The 19,443-nt window shown below is 40.0% G+C and overlaps 1 protein-coding gene across 1 annotated transcript in view; it reads left to right on the top strand.

Annotated features, from left to right (window-relative positions):
* The first annotated feature begins 4,793 nt into the window (after positions 1 to 4,793).
* Eif3a (eukaryotic translation initiation factor 3 subunit A) overlaps positions 4,794 to 19,443 on the top strand; it is a 41,967-nt gene continuing 27,317 nt past the window's right edge. The window contains exons 1-6 of the mRNA XM_004838836.4: positions 4,794 to 5,100; positions 12,415 to 12,605; positions 12,772 to 12,908; positions 13,336 to 13,499; positions 15,725 to 15,924; positions 18,729 to 18,937. Coding sequence (XP_004838893.1) covers positions 5,052 to 5,100; positions 12,415 to 12,605; positions 12,772 to 12,908; positions 13,336 to 13,499; positions 15,725 to 15,924; positions 18,729 to 18,937 — 950 coding nt within the window. The 5' untranslated portion in view covers positions 4,794 to 5,051. The remainder of the gene's footprint in view (positions 5,101 to 12,414; positions 12,606 to 12,771; positions 12,909 to 13,335; positions 13,500 to 15,724; positions 15,925 to 18,728; positions 18,938 to 19,443) is intronic.

Raw genomic sequence — 19,443 nt, forward strand, 5'->3', positions numbered from 1 at the left:
CCTTGTAGCTGTCAGAAAGGGCGTGGAGGAGGGAGGGTTTTTTTTTTTTTTTTTGGTACCGGGGATCTAACTTGGGACCTTGCACTTTCCAGGCAGGCGCCAGAACCTCCAAGTTAAATCCCTGCCCCTGGTTTTGGTTTTTGAGACAGAACTTCAGCTATGTAGCTCAAGCTGGGACCTAAACTCTATATATCCCAGGCTGGCCTTGAACTCACAGTGGTCCTCCTGCCTCAGCCTCATGAGTGCTGGGATTATAGGTATGCACCACCACACCCCACTCTTTGTTTTTTGAGATGGGCTTGCTAGGTAGTCCAGCCTGGCCTTGAACTCTCAATTCTCCTGCCTCAGCCTCCCAAGTGCTGATATCATAGATATCATAGATGTAGATATCTCACCCAGAAAAGTTTTGAGCTGGAGGCTTGGAGTACTGGCAGCAGTTAGTAGATAAAGGTGGTGAGTGGGGAGAAGGGAATAATTAATGTCTTCATACTTGTGTTCAGGTATATTGGGAGCTCAGAATAAATGGGTAAATGCTTTAAGAACTAAAGACGTATGTGGTACTTTTAACCTTGTATGTAACTTCACCAAGTGTAGTGGGAAGCTGTCTTTCACAAATCTTTAGATGGGGATTCATTCATCTTTGCCCATTTCTCTGCCTGGCATTGGGGACACAGCAGTGAACACCACAATTTTGGTTTTTTGTGGCCATAAGCTCACAGGGTACAAGCAGTTACACTTCAGCATGATTAGGACTAAAACAGGATATTAGCTGGGATGTAGTGATGCATGTCTGTAATTCCAGCTCCTGGGAGGCTAAGTCGGGAAGATTGTAAATTCAAGGCCAGCCTGGGCAAATTAATGAGACCCTGACTCAAAAACAGACAAATGGGTCCGGGGATTTAGCTCAGTGGTTCTGCTGCCTGCCTCGCAAGCACAAGGACCGGAGTTTGATCCCCGGTACCAAAAAAAAAAAGCAGACAAATGAACCAGGAATGGGCGCAAACAGCTGTGATCCCAGGACTCAGTAGGCTGAGGCAAGAGGATCACCGAGTTTGAGACCAGCCTGGGCTATAGAGCAAGACCCTGTCTCAAAAACCAAAAAAACAAACAAACCAAAAATCAAATGAACAGGGCCAGGGATGTAGCTCAATGGCACCATGCCTGCCTACCAAGTGCAAGGTCCTGAGTTCAATTCCTGATATTGAAAAACAAAACAAAAACAAAAATCAAATGAACAAATAACCAGGGTGTTAATGGTGCTGACTACTTGGCATCTAACCTAATCTCAAAGGCTAGGAAGAACTGCAGAGGAAGCGACATTTAAATGGATTCTGAAGGGCTGGGGAATTAGCTCAGTGGTGCTGCACCTGCCTCACAAGTGCAAGGTCTTGAGTTCAATACCTGGTACTGGGGGGAAAAAAAAGATCTCCAGATAAATGGATTCTGAAGTGTGGCTTTTCCCTGAGTCTACATTGTCCAAGAAGCTAGGAAGCTAAACTGTCTTGTTCATTCCTCCCACAAACTCTGCATCTATCAGGTGCCTGGCACACAGTGTTCTCTTGATAGAGGTTTGTTGAATGAATTTCTGTGAATCATATCTTAACTCGCTGAAATTGGGTTTTGTTTTTGTTTTTGTTTTGAGACAGGGTCTCACTAGATTGTCTAAGCTGGCCTCGAACTCACTATGTAGCCCAGGTGGGCCTTGAATATGCAGTGATTCTGCTTCAGCCTCCTGAGTGCTGGGTTTTACCAGCATGTACCACCACACTGGCTTGAAATTATGTTCATCAGTATGAATATCTTTGTTATCACATTCTTGTAATAAATGTAAAAGCCTTTTGTGAATTGTCGAACATGCTTGTTTTAAAGCTGTTCAGTACCATGTCGCAAATATGGATAATGTAGGATCTCTGTCGTCTGCCTCACATCTCACTTTTTTTTTTAATCTTTACTCCATTAAAGTCAAGGAAAAAAACTCAGAACATTAGAAAACTTAGACAAAAGTAATGTGACGAGGAAAAAATAATCTTCATTAGCCTGATTATTTCTCTTACTATAGAGTGGTTTCTACTGTATTTCCCTCAAAATAAGACCTAACTGGAAAATAAGCCCTAACATGATTTTTCAACACTTGTAATATAAACCCTATCCCCAAAATAAGCTCCAGTTAAGATTGTTGGCCAGAAGGACACATTTATTATGCCTGTTTCAATACACAATGGATTATTTTTCACAATGGATTATTGAAGTTTAACATAATATCAACATATAAATAAAACATATCATTGACATTAACACTTAAATGATAATATAAATTGTAATTAAGTACAAATGGATCCTTGACTTGATCGGTTCCTGAGGAAGGGTTGGTTGTAAGTCAATATAGCTGAGATCTGGATGTTTACCAGGGTACATGCTATAGATAACAAGAGGCAGATGAATCTTCTCAACCTAATTAACCCAAGTTGTTCGTATGTCAGGCCACTTGTAACTTGAGGATCCACTGTATTTGTACATACCCAGTCACCTTTGGATGAGCGGTAAATGTCTATGTGAAGAGATGAACTTATTGCCAAATGACCAATCAGAGTATAGACACAACGCACTGATAAGATGCTCACTCGAAAATGGACATGGTGTTTCTAATCCGAATCTTCAACATTCAACGTGTTGTAATGGATGTATTTAATGTACTCATGTGAAATAAACATTTTGTGAATTTTGGTGCCTGCAATTTTTCATCGCTTTTGTATGGCTCATCATTCTTTTTTTTTTTTTGGTACCAGAGATTGAGCTTGGGATCTTGCACTTTCGAGGCAGGCAGTGGAACCACTGAGCTAAATCCCCAGCCCTATGGCCCATCATTCTTAACTGCCATCATTTTTGTTGCCATTCTTGTCTCATAAGTCTTCAATAAACACTTGATTTAATGGAAACTTTGTGAAGCCCAGCCTGCAAGAGGTCGTGACTTGGGTGAAGAATTTATGGGATAAAATCACTGACAGCTGTGTTGCCAGTGCACTATGAGTAGGGTACACGGACAAGAAGTGCTCATTTAACTCGAGCTTTATTGCTGGACATGAGAGATTGGGACCAATGGTTCTACAGGAAATGGAGTCACAAGAAATTCAGACCAGGGGCAGGGATTTAGCTCAGTGGCACCTCAAACGCCTCACAAGTGGAAGGTCCTGAGCTTGATCCCCAGTACCGGAAAGAAAAAAAGAAAGAAAGAAAGAAAGAAAGAAAGAAAGAAAGAAAGAAAGAAAGAAATTAATTCAGGCCAGAATTTGTGGTTTGGAGAGTTACGATGTTCCAGAAGAAGATGACATGACTGTATTTGAATAAATGTAGATTTTTGTATATGAATAAATGAATAAATGTTGATTATTATACATGGAATAAATGTAGATTGTTGTGCATGAAAAAATAAGACAAAAATAAGCCCTGTTGCATTTTTTTTTTTTTTGGTACCAGGGATTGAACTCGGGCCCTTGCACTTGCAGGGCAGGTGGTGAAACCACTGAGCTAAATCCCTGGCTAAAAGAGCATTTTTAGAGAATGTTTTAATTTGATGCATGTCTCCACTTTCCTTTTTTTTTTTTTTTTTAACAGTGATACATTTAGTTAAAAGGAAAACTCTCATTATGGAGGAAGAAGGAATGAGGGGGAGATGCTTTCCCTGTGCATCTACTGTGGTTTGCTCATTCATTGATATAGTATCACCTCATTCATTCACACAGGCCATCTTTTTTTGTTGTTGTTTGGTACTGGGGATGGAACTCAAGACGTTGCGCTTTAGAGGCAGGCGCAGTGCTAGAGCTAAATCCCCGACCCACAGCCCATCTATTATTGTAGAATGTGTAATAAATTTGCAAGAATCTATTCCACTGCTATTTCCTGAATTTCTTTCTGAATTCATTTTAATTTCGTATCACGAATTGAAGAATTCATTCGGTTTAAATCGTTTAAGGCAGGCGCGTGGACCCTTTCAATTTAAATTGTTTTTAAGTTTTAGGCATAGTTACCAATTTCCGAGCATTGAAAATTGTTAAATCGGGCCGGAGATTTAGCTCAGTGGTTTCGCTGCCCGCTGCGCACGTGCAAGGATCCGAGTTCGAACCCCGGTACCCCCCCCCCCCCCAAAAAAACAAACCAAAACAGCAACAGGGCCGGGGATTCAGCTCAGTGGTTCCTGACTTCGATCCCCGGTACCAAAAAAAAAAAAGTTAAATCAACGATAAAAGACAGGGTCTATTGTACATTTTTTCCAAGAGCGTTCATTGCTCTTCTGTTTGTGACCTGTGCTGTATGGCACTCAAGTATTTTCAAACATTATGCAAGTCCTGTCTGCTCCAGGGCTTCTGCCCTAGGCCAGTTTGCTTTGGCCCCACTCGCCTTCTGAAAGCCTCCGTTTTCACGATAGGTCACTAGTATTTCCCAGTGGTGAACAGCACTGGTCTAACCCTACTTGTTGAATATATTTCCGTTAAATAAATTCACCACTTTCACTTAACAATGACAGGCCATCCCCTTGCCGGATGGGATCTTATTGCGACTTAGTATGTCTTCGTACAGATCCTGTTCAAAGTGAATCTGTGCAGACGCTAGCCTTTCCTACTGGCAGAAGCTCCGATCCTAAACTCAAGTTTCCCATTCTGATTATCGCTGGAGGAATGAAGCCTAATAACCATCGTCCTCGAGTCTCCCGCTAACCTCGAGACAGCCCAAGCCCGGCTCCGCCCCCAGCGCGCTCAGAGGACGCCGCCGTCGCCACGTCAGCCGGCGCCCGTGACGCAGACGCGTCTGCGTGCCCGGAGGGCGGACCTCGCGCAAGGGCCGCTTGACCTCGCGCTAGGGCCGCCCTTACATCCGGGGCTTGGGCGGCGGCGGTGCCGCCGCGCGGGAGTCACGTGGCTTCTTCCTTTCCGTCTGTGGCCGGCTGGGAGCTGGTGAGGCGCGTGGGGTCTCGTGCTGGTTCCCCTTCGTCTCCTCTCCCGGCTCGGCCCACTAGGGAGTTAGTTGACGCCGGGTGAACTCAGCCAGCTGCCAAGATGCCGGCCTATTTCCAGAGGCCGGAAAATGCCCTCAAACGCGCCAACGGTGAGTAGGGATTGCGGCGCGCCGGACTGGGGCGCCCGAGGTCCCTGAGGTCGAGGGCCCGGGCCTACCGCCTGCCTCCCGAGTTGCGGTCCGAGCGGAGGCCGATGCGGCCTACCCGGCGCAGGGCCGACCCGTTTTGGGCGCGGTTTTCCTTCGCACCCTGGCCAACTGCGGATGGGAGGCGCGGATAGGGAGCCTTCCCCCGGGCCTTTCTTCCGCCCGCTCCCTCTTGCTGTGCCGCGGGGACGCGGCCGGGAGCCACGCCTGCCCTGGCCGGAGCTCCTTCTCGCCTGCCTTCCGTGGACTCTCTGGTCCACTGGGTTTTGGTCTTAGACCCCGCTCCCCTGTCGCCATCTGGGAGTGCCGGGGAGGGAAACATGGCTCCCTCCCGGGGACAATGCAAGCCAGAACCTCGCGCTACCTCTCTCCGGGCCGGAGCCCGGCGGCACCCCCACCCCCCCACCCCGCGGCCACCTCTGCCGCCTTTGGGCCCGTGTGGTGCTTTGCAAGGGTCAGGGTCCACTTAGCTCCAGTCAGCTACTTTTTGTGCACTTCTGGGCCTCTGACCCACTTAACCTGTTTCTTGGTGTTGGTTTCTTTTTACTCGCTGCGCATTGATAGGGGCAGTCTGAAAGTCAGTTCCCAATCACGGGAATTTTGGAATAGAGTTAAATGTTAGAGCATTGTTTCCCCAAGGTCACTCTGAGAGTTATTGAGCTAGCAGACCTAAAACTAAGGTTTTTTGACATCCAGATCGTCATTTTTTTGGTTGGTTCACTCGCCGCAGGGCTGTTGCCTGCTGTCTCTATTTGTACTTAAGCCGCCCTGGGCACTTGCATGAAAAACTTGGGTGCTCTGATCTCAAGAGGCATTCATTACATTGACATTATGGGGATACAGATAGTTTATTCATACCTCTGGTCTCTAAAAACTTTTTAACTTAGGTTTTTTAATTTAACCGATCAAATTTTTAAGTTCATAAACATCCGTAGTAATTTTTTTTTTTTTTTGGTACCGGGAATCAAACTCAGGACTTTGTGCTTGTGAAGCAGGCGCGGTAACATTGAGCTAAATCCCCGGCCCCTGTAGTTCTTTTATTTTTTTTTTTGGTACCGGGGATCGAACTCGGGACCTTGAGGAACCACTGGATTAAATCCCCGGCCCCCCGTAGTTCTTATTTTCATTTTCTGTTCTAACAGTTTTGGGTTTTAGCTGTGTAGTAGTTTAATATTATATTATGCGTTACAGTTTTGTGTTTGGAGAATTGTTTTAGCTTTGAAATTTTATTTTATGAAAAGGTCAGTTTGTATCAATATATACAGTGGATACTACTGGTAAACTGTCAGTGCCAAAGAAGCGTTGATAACATACTTAAACTAAAAGTAACATTTTTTTGTGGGGGTGAGAATGGTCTGGAACAGAATAATTCAACATTTTGTGTAGAGTAATTGTATTAACACCCTTTTATTTATTTATTTATTCTGGTACCGGGGCTCGAACTCGGGACCTTGCGCTTGCGAGGCAGGTGGCGGCACCACTGAGCTAAATCCCGGGCCCTAAAACCCTTTTAAAACCACAAGGTAGATCTGATCTTTGTTCTAACCCCTAATCTAATGGTTAGGACAGGCAAGTTTAAAGAGTTTTAATTTATAGAAAAGAAAATTGAAGTCGCTGTTTATCACTACAAACTAAACTAACAAAGCTAGGACGTTTTTGTTTTGAAAATTAGAATTATGGTATAAAAAATGATTTGTACAAAAATTACTGCCCTGTTTTGCAAGCATTTATATCCTTCAACACTTTTTTGCATGCTAATAGGCCGAATCACTGCAGTCTGCTTGGCCTAAATACTGTTTTACATTTGGTGTGTTCTTGACTGGTCTTCATCACTTTTGTGTTTGGAATCTTCACAGGAGCTTAATATTTAAGTAACTTTTTATATAGGCCCCCTGCCCTTAGTTTCTGTTGAAATAGACTTAAGTTTTGAAGGGCAGGTTGGGGAAAGCTTCTGAGGGTAAAATAGGCAAAACAGGAAAAGGGTACTGTGGGGGTAAACTTGGATCATATTTGTGATACTTGTGTAATATTTACAAAGGTATGTATTGATTCTTTTCTGCATCCCTGTTAAGTTGTAGGATGGCAGTTTCTGTGGTAAGAAATGTACTTTTCAAGTAGTAACTTATATACTTTTGATCTTTTGAAGGAAGGATCCTTCTTAAAGTGTCAAAATTGAGCAGATTGAGGAACATGTCGTGCTTATAAAACATTAAAGTATTTCGATGGAAATCTCATTTTATCTAAATGTTTTTATCTGCCATGTTTGTAGCCCCAAATATATTAAGACCTGATCTACTCTATTATCTTAATAAAAGAAGGTAAATTTAAGTAGAATAGATCTTCAAGTCACTTTAAACCTGTATATATCAGCAATATTTTTGGAAAAAATGATAGTAATCATTAAGGAAGATGAGAATTTAGTTCAGCATTTACAAGCACATTCACATCATGTGAATTTCTCTCATAAGGAGAAAAGCTCCTTTTCTAGGTTATATTAATAGTATTTTTTTTTTCTTTTTTTTTTTGGTACCAGGGATCAAACTTGGGTCCTTGCGCTTGTGCAGCAGGCGGTGAAACCACTGAGCTAAATCTCCAGCCCTTTAATAGTATTAATCTACTGGCTCCTGACCCCATAATATCTTAAAAACTATATTCTACAACCAGTGCAAAGTACTTATTGCACCCACAAATTAAGTAACATTATAGTTTATCTATTTGCCTTTTTTTAATCGGGGATCAAACTTGGGTCCTTTCACTTGTGAGGCAGGCTTCGGAACCACTGAGCTAAATCCCTGGCCAGCTTTTTTTTTTTTTTTTTTTTTTGAGACAGGGTCTCACTATGTAGCTCAGACTGGCCTTAAATTCTGTATGTAGCCCAGGCTGACTTCAAACTCACAGCAGTCCTCCTGCCTCAGCCTCCTGAGTGCTGGGATCACAGGTGTGTGTGTGCCACCATGCCTGGCCTAAAATGCAAATTTTAAATGCTCACCCTTAAGAGTCATAATTCTCTGGCCATAATTCTCTTAGCTCAGTGGTTCCAACGCCTGCCTCACAAGCACAAGGTCCCAAGTTTGATCCCCGGTACCAAAAAAATAAGTTATAATTCTGGGTTTTAATTTTACTTTCTAGAATATTAATCTTGAAATCAACATTTCTTTACTCATTGAAATGGGGCCTTTAAAAAAAAATGTATGATCTTTGAAGCCTCAGAAGTTTCCCTTACCCCATTAGATAATTCAGAATAACTAAATCCTCATAAATATATATATACTCATATACACATGTATATATATATATACACTCATACACATGTGTATACATATATATATACACATATGTATATTTGGATAAGACAGACTCACAGTCAGATTATCATGAAAAAGTTTGTTCCATTCATGCTGAGTTTAAAAATGTGTGCCTAATCGGTGTTGCAAGCATATCATTTATGCTTACATATAGTAGTTAAGATTTAAAGCCTAGATGGAAGATTGAGAGTAGGATATATATAATAGATCATTTTAGTGTTGCTGCTTTGGTTTTTGCTAGTGTAAAGGATGAGTTTGATTAAAGGCATTTCCCAAATTTTGGCAGATATTGATGAAAGAGCTTTGAAAAACACCTAAAGTCTGAATGGGTTTTAGAAAATAATCTTATGTGCACTCTAGAAGAGAGTAGATAGTTCTTCCCTTAAGCACAAAAGACTTTGTTCCCATACAGTATGTAATTGTACTCGTTTTATTTAATAAGGTTTTTTTTAGTAGTAAGACTTAATTGAAGATGGACTTTCACCTATAACAGATAAGGTTTTGTATTTATTGGCATATGAAGAATTGATTTGATTTAAGGAGTGACATGTTAGGTTCTTAGTGTTTTATTTGTCCAATTGAAAGCTTTTTAATATATTTGAGAGTTGAGAGTATTGTTTGTAGTTTCACCGGAGGAAGGAATGCTGGGAAACATTCCTGGAAGATGTGATAGTTGAAAGAAGAAATGGTAGAGAATTGCTTGCTGAGTCTAGTAAAACCTCCCGATAAAGACCTTTTCTTTTTTTGGTCTGTTTAACACAGTTACTTGTTAGATAATGCTGGTATTGTTAGCCTTTTTTTTTTTTTCCTTTGGTGCTGACCAGGTTAATCGTTTTTTTTTCTTCTTCTTGAGACGGTCTCACTTTGTGTAGTGCAGGCTGGCCTTGAACCCCTCAGGGTGGGATCCTGCTTTTGCCTTCAAAGTGCTGGGATTACAGAATGCTGGGATTGATTACAGGTGTTTGCTACCATCCAGGCCAGATCAACTCTTACAAGAACTCTTTGTCCCAGATTTTTTTCTTGGGATTCTACAGTGATTTTTAAGAAGGGAAATGTACTGTTTTTTTTTTTTTTGGCACTGGGAATCGAACTTGGGACTTTGCGCCTTCTAGGCAGGCACCGGAACCACTGAGCTAAATCCCCGGCCCCAGAAATGTACTGTTTTTGAAGACATTTTATAGTGTAGTCTTGTAGTTCCTTCAATTTATTTTTCTCTTTTCTTTCTCTTCTTTTTTTGAAACAGGGTCTCCCTATGTAGTTCAGCTGTCCTTGAACTCACTCTGTAGTCCAGGCAGGCTTCAAATTTACAGTGATCCTCCTGCCTCAGCCTCCCAAGTGCTGGGATGACAGGCAGGTGCCACCATGCCTGGCTTCAAATTACTTTTTTTTCTTTTTTTGGTACGGGGGATCAAACTCGGGTTCTCGTGCTTGCTTTAATTTTTAAAATTTTTAAAATTACTTTTCAAATTTGTTGAAAGTTTGTGCTTGTGTGAAGAGTGGCTGTTTTGGAATTTTAAGGTGAAGTTAGTAGCCACTCAAGTTAAATAAATTGTTTCAGTCTTTTGTTTGTGCGAAAGCAAATAAAATATGGGAAATGTTTTAACTGAGAGTGTTATCTTTGGACTCAATTTCAGAAGGAGCAATCATATGTAAAACTTAAGATTGGAACTTGATTTTATAACATTGGCACATATAGGAATGGTTTAGGGTTAGGGGATAGTAAATTCAAGAGAATTTTTGCTCTCTACAAATTTTTCAAGTTACTTTGTCTTTTTTTGAGGCAGGGTCTCCCTTTGTAGTTCAGGCTGGCCTCAAACTCCTGGTGATCCCTCTGCCTCAGCCTCCCCAGTGCTGGGATCACAGGTGTGCACCACCATGCCTGGCTCATTTTTTTTTTTTCTTCCATTTTTAAAAACAAGCATTTAGTTCAAGAACAGTTTGATATTTACAGAATTATTGCAAAGATAGAATAGTGTTCCCATTTATACCATACCTGTTTGGTGCTATTAATGAGAAGTTTCTGTCAATATTGTGTATTCGTTCCAACTAATGAACTAATATTTGACACTTTTAAGTCCATACTGTATTGATTTCTTCAGCTTCCTTAATGTCCTTTCCTGTCCTGGAAATCCCACTCACAATATCACATTTTATATAGTTGTCATGTTATTTAAATCTCCTGTTGGTTGTGACAGTTTCTCAGACTGTCCTTATTTTTTCATGACTTGACAATTTTTTTTTTTTTGGTACTGGGGATTGAACTCGGGTCCTTGCGCTTGCACAGCAGGTGGCGAAACCACTGAGCTAAATCCCCGGCGATGACTTGACAATTTTGAGATGTACTGGTCGGATATTTTATAAAATGTCCTTTGTCTTAGGCCATTTGTGCTGCTTTAACACAATGCCACATTATGGGTACTTTATCCAAAACAGGGATTTGTGGGCCGTGGATTTAGCTCAGTGGTTCCACCGCCTGCTCTGCTAGCACAAGGACCTGAGTTCGATCCCTGGTACCAAAAAAAAAAGCCAGAACAGGAATTTGTGCCTCCCAATTCTGAAGGCTGGGATCAAGATGGCCAGCAGTTTTGGTGTATGGTGAAGGCCAACTGTTTCTGCTTCCAAGGCACTTGAGTGCCTTGTTACTTTTTCCCCTGGAAGAGGCTAATGCTGTGTCCCTTGCATGGCAGAAGGGATGGGCAGGCAGAAGAAGGGCTCGGTAGTTTACTTCTCTAAGGGCACTGATCCATTTATGAGGGTGGACCAAACGTGTCCTAGTCACGTTTTAAAGACCTTACTTCTTAATATTGTTGGGTTAGGGATTAAATATCAACGTGAATTTTTGAGGGACACGTACGTTTAAACCAAAGCATCCTTTAGTTGGGATTTGTCTTAATACTATTTTTCTCATGTTTAGACTGGAGTATATAAGTTGAGAGAGATGCTGTGTTCATGGATTGTAAGACTCAGTATTGCTACCAGTTCTTTAAACTCCCTCTATAAATTCTGTGTAATCCCATTCAGAGTCCTGGCAAGTTATTTGGTATATTCCTACAAACTTGATTGTAAAATTTTTAGGGAAATGCAAAGTATGGCCTTTACAATACTAAATGACAAAGTTGGCTTACTCACTACCTGATTTCAAGACTTTACTATTTTGGCTGCAGTAATCAAGACAACGTGGTATTGGCAAAGGCTGTACATATTGATTTATTGAAAATGCATGAAACAGAAAGCCCAGAAATAGACTCACTAAATGTAGCCAGCTGAGCCCGGAATGGTGCCACATGCCTGTAATCTCAGCACTCTGGGAAGCTGAGGCAAGAGGATTGCAAGATTGAGCCCAGCCTGGGCAGTTTAGCAACTTGGCTGGAGATGTAGCTCCGTGAGATGACCCTGGATTTGATCTCCAATGCTGCCTAAGCTACTTGATCTTAAAGTAGTAAAGGCAGTGTGTTTTCTGCTTTAAGTTGTGTAAACTAGCAAACATTCCATCAGCCAGGTAAAAATATGACTGTGAAGTAATACTTGAACTTTTTGAAGTTGCTGAGGTAGTGTTTTTCTTTATAATTTAAGTTTCTGGATTAATTGATTATTTATTTATTGAGACAAGGTCTTGCATTATAGTTCAGGGTAGCCTTGAACTCACTATATAGCCAGGCTGAAATGACAGTGTTCCTCCTGAGTGCTGGGATTACAGGCCTGTGCCACCACACCTGTCACTTTCTGAAACTTAAATCTGAAACTTTTAAATCAGTGGAGTCGAGTGAAATTGGCTATATTTTGAGATAGTAGTAATCTTCATTATTTTACCTTTGGATAATTATGGCATAGTTTTTAGAAATGAAAAATGTGACCTAAAAATATGTGACCAGTTAAAAAGACAACTTTTTAGACTTTTGTGTAGTATACATAATTGGTTTTAATTCTCTTGAATTATTATTTTGTTTTCCAGAATTTCTTGAGGTTGGCAAAAAGCAACCTGCCCTGGATGTTCTTTATGATGTTATGAAAAGTAAGAAACATAGAACATGGCAGAAGATACATGAGCCAATTATGTTGAAATACTTGGAACTTTGTGTGGATCTTCGTAAGAGCCACCTGGCTAAGGAAGGATTATATCAGTACAAGAACATTTGTCAACAGGTACAGACAACTTGGTTTTATATTTTGAAAATGCTTTTAGTAATTTCCAGAAGAGTAAACATTTCACAGTTAATGCATTTTATATTATAAAACTTTTTAAAAAAAGTTTTCCTTTTGAACATTAACAGTTAATTGGAAAAAATAGTTCCTTTTTCTTCCTGCTTAGGTGAATATTAAATCTCTGGAGGATGTTGTTAGAGCATATTTGAAACTGGCAGAAGAAAAAACTGAAGCTGCTAAAGAAGAATCCCAACAGATGGTATTAGATATAGAAGATCTGGATAATATTCAAACTCCTGAGAGGTATATGAGTTCAACATTTAATAAGTACTTGTTGGTTAACTCAGTATTTTTTTCACATGAGTCTTGTCCTCATTTGAAGTAATATTTTTCAGGAAGAATGGTTATCTTTGAAGTTTTATGTAGTACCCCACACAGTAATGTACTAAAGATTGGTAATTCAGGTGTGGATAGTGATAGTTTTACAGTGTATACAAAGTTGGAAGAATTGATACTATCTCATGATCATTGTTGGTTTTTTTTGTTTAAATTTATTTTTTTTGTTTTTTAGTACCGGGGATCGAACTTGGGACCTTACGCTTGCAAGGCAGGCGCTGGAACCACTGAGCTAAATCCCCAGCCCCTCATTGTTGGTTTTTTAAACCATGTGGTAAAGTAGGAAATTATGTCTAAAATTATTTTTCATTTTTTTCCCCCCTTGTCTTTGTAGTGTTCTCCTAAGTGCAGTAAGTGGGGAAGACACACAGGATCGTACTGATAGGTTACTTTTAACTCCCTGGGTTAAGTTCCTGTGGGAATCGTACAGACAGTGTTTGGACCTTCTTCGAAACAATTCTCGAGTAGAGCGCCTCTACCATGATATTGCCCAGCAAGGTAAAATGACAAGATGGAATCTCAATAAACTGATTTGAAAAGTGGACTTTAGAATAGATTTTGCAGAAGATTACATCCCTTTCTCCACAATGCTTTAAAAAATAAACTAGTTTTTACATTTTTGACATTCATTTGACTTAAAATAACAAAAAATTTGTTGTACCAGTTTAGGGTAATTCAGTGTGGAATATATTCTATTGATTCCTGAAAGACTTTTTAAAGTCATTTTTGGAATTTTCCAGGGTAGTAAAGGAAAAAAGTGAACTTTTCCATTGTTGTCAGATAAATTTGAGGTTTTTATTTGTTTGTTTGTTTTTTGGTACTGGGGATCAAATTTGGGACCTTGTGCCTGGGAGGCAGCTGGCGGAACCACTGAGCTAAATCTCTGGCCCTTTTGAGTTTTACTTTTGATTCCACTCTGGATTTAAAGAATTCCATGAAAGTAAAGTGCTGGACATGGTGGTGCACACCAGTACTCCCAGTACTCAGACTGAGGCAGGAGGAATGCTCTAAGTTTCAGGCCAGCCTGGGCTACATAGTGAGTTCAAGACCAGTCTTGAACTACACAGTGGGACCATGTCTCAAAAACGTAAAGAAAAATAATTGCATGAAAAAAAGTATTTTCCTCCGTTTTTCCTCTGCAGTACTGGGGATTGAATATAGAGTCTTTGTACTGAATTACAGAAGTACCACTCACTAACCAGATTGTACTACTGGAGCTCCTGTATTGAGTTACATCTTTAAGATAGGGTCTCACTAAGCTGTTAAATTGCCCAGGCTGGGCTAGAACTTGGATTCTTTTTACCTCTGCCTCCCAGAGTGCTGGGATTACAGGCCTGATGCCATCATGCCCAGTCTATTTGTTCTTTTTTAAACAGTATGTATTGAATATAGAATGAGACCTTGATGACTGAGGGTTATCTTACTTTTTTTTTTTTTTGAGGCGGTCTCATCCTGAACTCACTCTGTAGCCCAGGCTGGCCTCGAACTGCTGGTGATCCTCCTGCCTCAACCTCCCAAGTCCTGGGATAACGGGCATACACCACCACACCCAACTTTGAGGATCGTCTTAATATCCTGTTGTTTTTCTAAATACAGTTAATCTGTGGAGGAGTGTCTGAAATTATCTTACCTTTTTTCCCTACTGTCACTTGTTACTCTTTCCTATCCTGAATGGAGCCCACCTCAACACTGGCGATTGAACCGAGCTACACCCCCTGTCCTTTGTTATTTTTTCTTAATTTTTAAGATAGGATCTTACGAAGTTGTTAAGTTGCCCAGGCTGCCTTTTAACTGTGTGACTGGGTAAATAACCTGAGAGTGGCTCTGGGCTTTTTTTTTGTTTTACCCTTATCATAAATTGTGTTTTCAGGCCTGTAGGGGTGATTGGCATTTCTTGATTCAAATGTTTGACTGTACAGCTAAGAATATTGGAACTTTTGTGTCCTAGTTCGTTTAAATGACTAATGTGAATTTTCACTATCCATGAGTAAACTTAGTCTTTTTGATAAGTATTGATTAACTTGAAGTTAAATTGCATCAGTTTAGGCCTGTTGCAATAGGGATACTGTATTTCTTAACAGCAAAGGAATTGTAGAAAGTATTCTGATATCACATAAATGACAGCAGAAAGAGTATTGTATATTTCAGTGATGGAGCAAGTAGTTCACATGAGTATATATACAGCTGAAATTAGGTTACTGTAAATTCCCAATTTGTAATACATAGTTTAAGCAATATGAAAATGTTGGATCCTGTATAAATTAACTATTGTATTTCTTTTATTCCCCCAGTACTGGGGATTGAATTGAACTCAGGATCTTGCACTTGCGAGGCAGGCGCGGTGCTACTGCGCTAAGTCCTCAGCCCTTAATTATTGTATTTCTGCCTAGAATTTTTACTCTTCTAGCATTTGAAATAATAGGTCATTGAAGGGAGGATCTTCCCTAAATCTAAATTCTAATTATTTCCAATTTGTAAACTTGCAGAACCGTATTTTGGTCTTAATCCAGGACCAAGGACTATGTGTTCAGTTTTGTCAGGGCTCAAAATACTAGTCAGAGCACATGGAAGGGGTGGGGTTATGACACTTTTTACAACATGTTCAAAGACTAATGATGAATTTGGTGAATCTTGTTAAAATAACTGATATTAATATGTGGAAATATAAAATATTTAAGTTGACAGTGGAAAGTACTTAACGTATTTGACAATTATGTCTACAGCTTTCAAATTCTGCCTCCAATATACCCGGAAGGCTGAGTTCCGTAAGCTGTGTGACAATTTGAGGATGCACTTATCCCAAATTCAGCGCCATCATAACCAAAGCACAGCAATCAATCTTAATAATCCAGAGAGCCAATCCATGCATTTGGAAACGAGGCTTGTTCAATTGGATAGTGCTATCAGCATGGAACTGTGGCAGGTATGTTGTTAACTATTTGCTTTTCTTTCTAGTATTAAATCTGTTCTTTCCATTAATCAGTATCCTCATCTTGGTATAATTGGTTAATTTCAATAGATAAAGTGAGGAATTTAAGATTGTTTGAGGAACAGGAAGTCTCAGAAAAATTCTGGTTCTAATTACCCTGTTGGGGAAAAAAACATTTTTTTTTTTCATACTGAGAATCGAAGTCAGGACTTTGAGTTTGTGAGGCAGGCACAGCGCCACTGAGCTAAATCCCTGGCCCTACCCTGTGAAATTTGAGTCAAATCATGTAATCTTTCAGATTCAGTTTCTTTGCATGTAAAACAGTACATAGTCAGTGCTGCTCTTAAGTTTCATGACTGGTGCTAGTTTGAATTGTTCAAGTCTGTGATGAACTGGGACTTTGCAAAGGTATTTTTTTGTTGTTTAAAATTTTTTGGTTCTCAGAATTGAACCCAGAGCCCTGTGGATACTAAGTGCATGCATGCTCTACCACTAAACTATGTCCCCAGTCCTACCTTTTATTTATTTATTTATTATTTATTTTTCAAAGTGGTACTAGGCATCATACCCAGGGCCTCTCTCCAACTAAGCTACATGCCCTGGGGATTGAACCTAGGGGATTTGCACTGAAAACATCCTCAGCCCATTTTTTTCTTTTTTTTTAAACTTTTGAGACAGGGGTTCACTAAGTTACTTAGGGTGGCCTCTAATTTGGTGGTTCTTCTGTGTCAAATGCCCAGAGTTCTGGGTTTACAGGTATGTGTCACTATGCCCAGCTTACAGGTTTGTCTGTTTTTTGGTCTTGCTGTGTGGTTCAGGTTGGTCTTGAGCTCACTGTGTAGCCCAGGCAAGCCTTGAACTTGTGGCGATCCTCTGGCCCCAGCCTCCCAAATGCTAGGGTTACAGGCAAAGCCACCATGCCTAGTTTGTCTGTTTAATCTGATAATATTTGGCCTTTTGTTTCATATTTTTGGTAACTTCAATATTTTGTATAAGTATTCATTGGTGGTATATTGAAAATTAAAACCGCATGCGTTCGCTGTGGTTGGAGGAGTGATGCTCTGGAATATTCCCTTAGTGGTTGGGCTTAGGTAGCATGAATGGTGAATATCACACATACCATACGTTGGCTTTGGGAAGTTTCTCTTCTGGCCTCTTTTCTCTTTAGAATCCCGAAAAGATATTATCACATGATTTTTTTTTTTTTTTTTCCTTTGAGACAAGGTTTCGCTCTATAATTCAGGCTGGCCTTGAGCTCACTGTGTATCCTAGGCTGGCCTTGAATTCTCAGCAGTCCTCCTGCCTCAGCTTCCTGAGTGCTAGGATACAGGTGTGCACCACCACACCTGTCTTTTTTTTTTTTTTGGTACCGGGGATCAAACTCGGGTCCTTAGCTTGTGAGGCAGGCGGTGGAACCACTGAGCTAAATCCCCAGCCCTCCACACCTGTCTTTTCACATGATTTTGTACCCTTGTCACTTGAGAGCTTTTTATATATTGGACCAAAAGTATAATTGAAATTATAGAGGAGAGCCTAAAATTTGGGAAGTTTTTCAGCCAAGTGAAAAAGTGATTTTATTTTCTGTTCTTGCTCCATAATATTTTCCTTTTTTATAGGGACATCATCTTTTTATATAGTAAAATATTTATTGGTACATTTTGGACATACATAATGATAACATTCATCATTGGGTTTTTTTGGGTTTTTTTGTACCAGGGATCGAACTTGGATCCTTGCGCTTGCAAGGCAGGCAGTGGAACCCCTGAGCTAAATCCCCGGCTCATCATTGTGAATTTATACCTGTACACGATAACTTCTTGCCTCATTTTTTCCCTTTCCTCCCTCCCCTCAAACTTTTTCCCCTCTATATACAAAATATTTGTTTCTGTTTTTTCCTTCTGTTTTCAAGGGACACCCATTTTAAAGTATAACTGTAAAGGACAAGTTAAATATGCTTTATAGGAAAAACGGATAAGCTGAAAGAAGTGTTCATTCATTGTCTTATCACTGAGGTCACTTGTATTCTACTGTACATTCTTCCAGGTTTTCGCTTTATGTTGCCCGAAGTGGTATGATAATATTTCATACATACCTTTCTTTTTAGTCTGCTCTACTTTATATTATTATTTTTTAAGATGCGGAGGGTACTGGGAATCAAACACAGGGACTTGTGCTTGCCAGGCAGGCGCTGCGCCTCTGAGATACATCCCTAGCCCTTGCTTTACTTTAGTTTTTTTTTTTTTTTAAATAACTTTATTATCAAACACACACACATACAGAAATTAAAACTATTCAAAGAAAAACAATGTAAGGGAAAAAAAACTACAGTAATACTCAAATACAATAGAACTCAACCAAAACAAAACTGAAAAGCACTTAAACATTTTTCCATATAACTTAAGAAAACATCTCAAGCACCAACAAGATACCAGAGGATGTGATTTGTTTCAGAAAGATCCCCAAAACCAACATTGCACTTTCATTTTTCTTAAAGAACTTAAAATTTTTTTTTTTGCAGTACTGGGGATTGAATTTAGAATCTTGTGCTTTCGAGGCAGGCGCGGTGACACTGAGCTAAATCCCCAGCCCTAAAAACTCAAAAGTTTAAATGTTTTTGTAATTAGGGCAATTTTCTCAAATATGTAGGTATTGTAGGTAAATAAAAAGAACCACATGTGAAGACATTTTATTTACCATTATTTTTATGTGTTCTGTGTTTTAGGCCTCATAGAGAGATTTCAATTAATTTTTTTGTTTTGTTTTAGAATGTATTGACTTATTTAAACTACCTATTTTAGGAAGCATTCAAAGCTGTGGAAGATATTCATGGGCTATTTTCCTTGTCTAAAAAACCACCTAAGCCTCAGTTGATGGCAAATTACTATAACAAAGTCTCAACTGTGTTTTGGAAATCTGGAAATGCTCTTTTTCATGCATCTACACTACATCGCCTTTACCATCTGTCTAGAGAAATGAGAAAGAATCTCACCCAAGATGAGATGCAAAGGTAGGAATGTTAAAGTTGGATAATTTTGAAAATATGAAACAAATGTCTAATACCAGGTGACATGGAAGTGGTCTCAGTCAAGCTTTCTCAACTTCTGCTCCTTTGAACTTAGGACCTTTACACTTACTTAACTACATCCCCAACCCTTTTATAAGTTTGTATTTTCAGACAGTTTTAGTCACTAAATTGCCTAGGCTGAGTTTGAACTTGGAATCCTTCTGCCTCAGCCTCTCAGACCACTGGGATTTTAGCAGGCATGCACCACTGTGACTGGCTTGGAGTGGGTAATTCTTTGTTGTGGAGCACTGCTCTGGGCATCCTAGGATGTTCCTGTACCCATTAGCTAATGGCAGTCCCCCCATAATTGTGATTTCCTAAACTGTCTCCTGACATGGCTTTTCTTGGACAATATTTTTGGTCTTCAGGAGCCATCTTTTGTCAGATAACCAACTCTACCAAGAGCCTACTTGAGAAAATTGAGTATTAGGGCTGGGGATTTAGCTCAG

Source organism: Heterocephalus glaber, unplaced genomic scaffold (genome assembly GCF_053883595.1).
Source record: "Heterocephalus glaber isolate CG9 unplaced genomic scaffold, H.glaber_assembly_v1.0 deba00001497, whole genome shotgun sequence".
In the NCBI taxonomy this organism is placed as follows: domain Eukaryota; kingdom Metazoa; phylum Chordata; class Mammalia; order Rodentia; family Bathyergidae; genus Heterocephalus; species Heterocephalus glaber.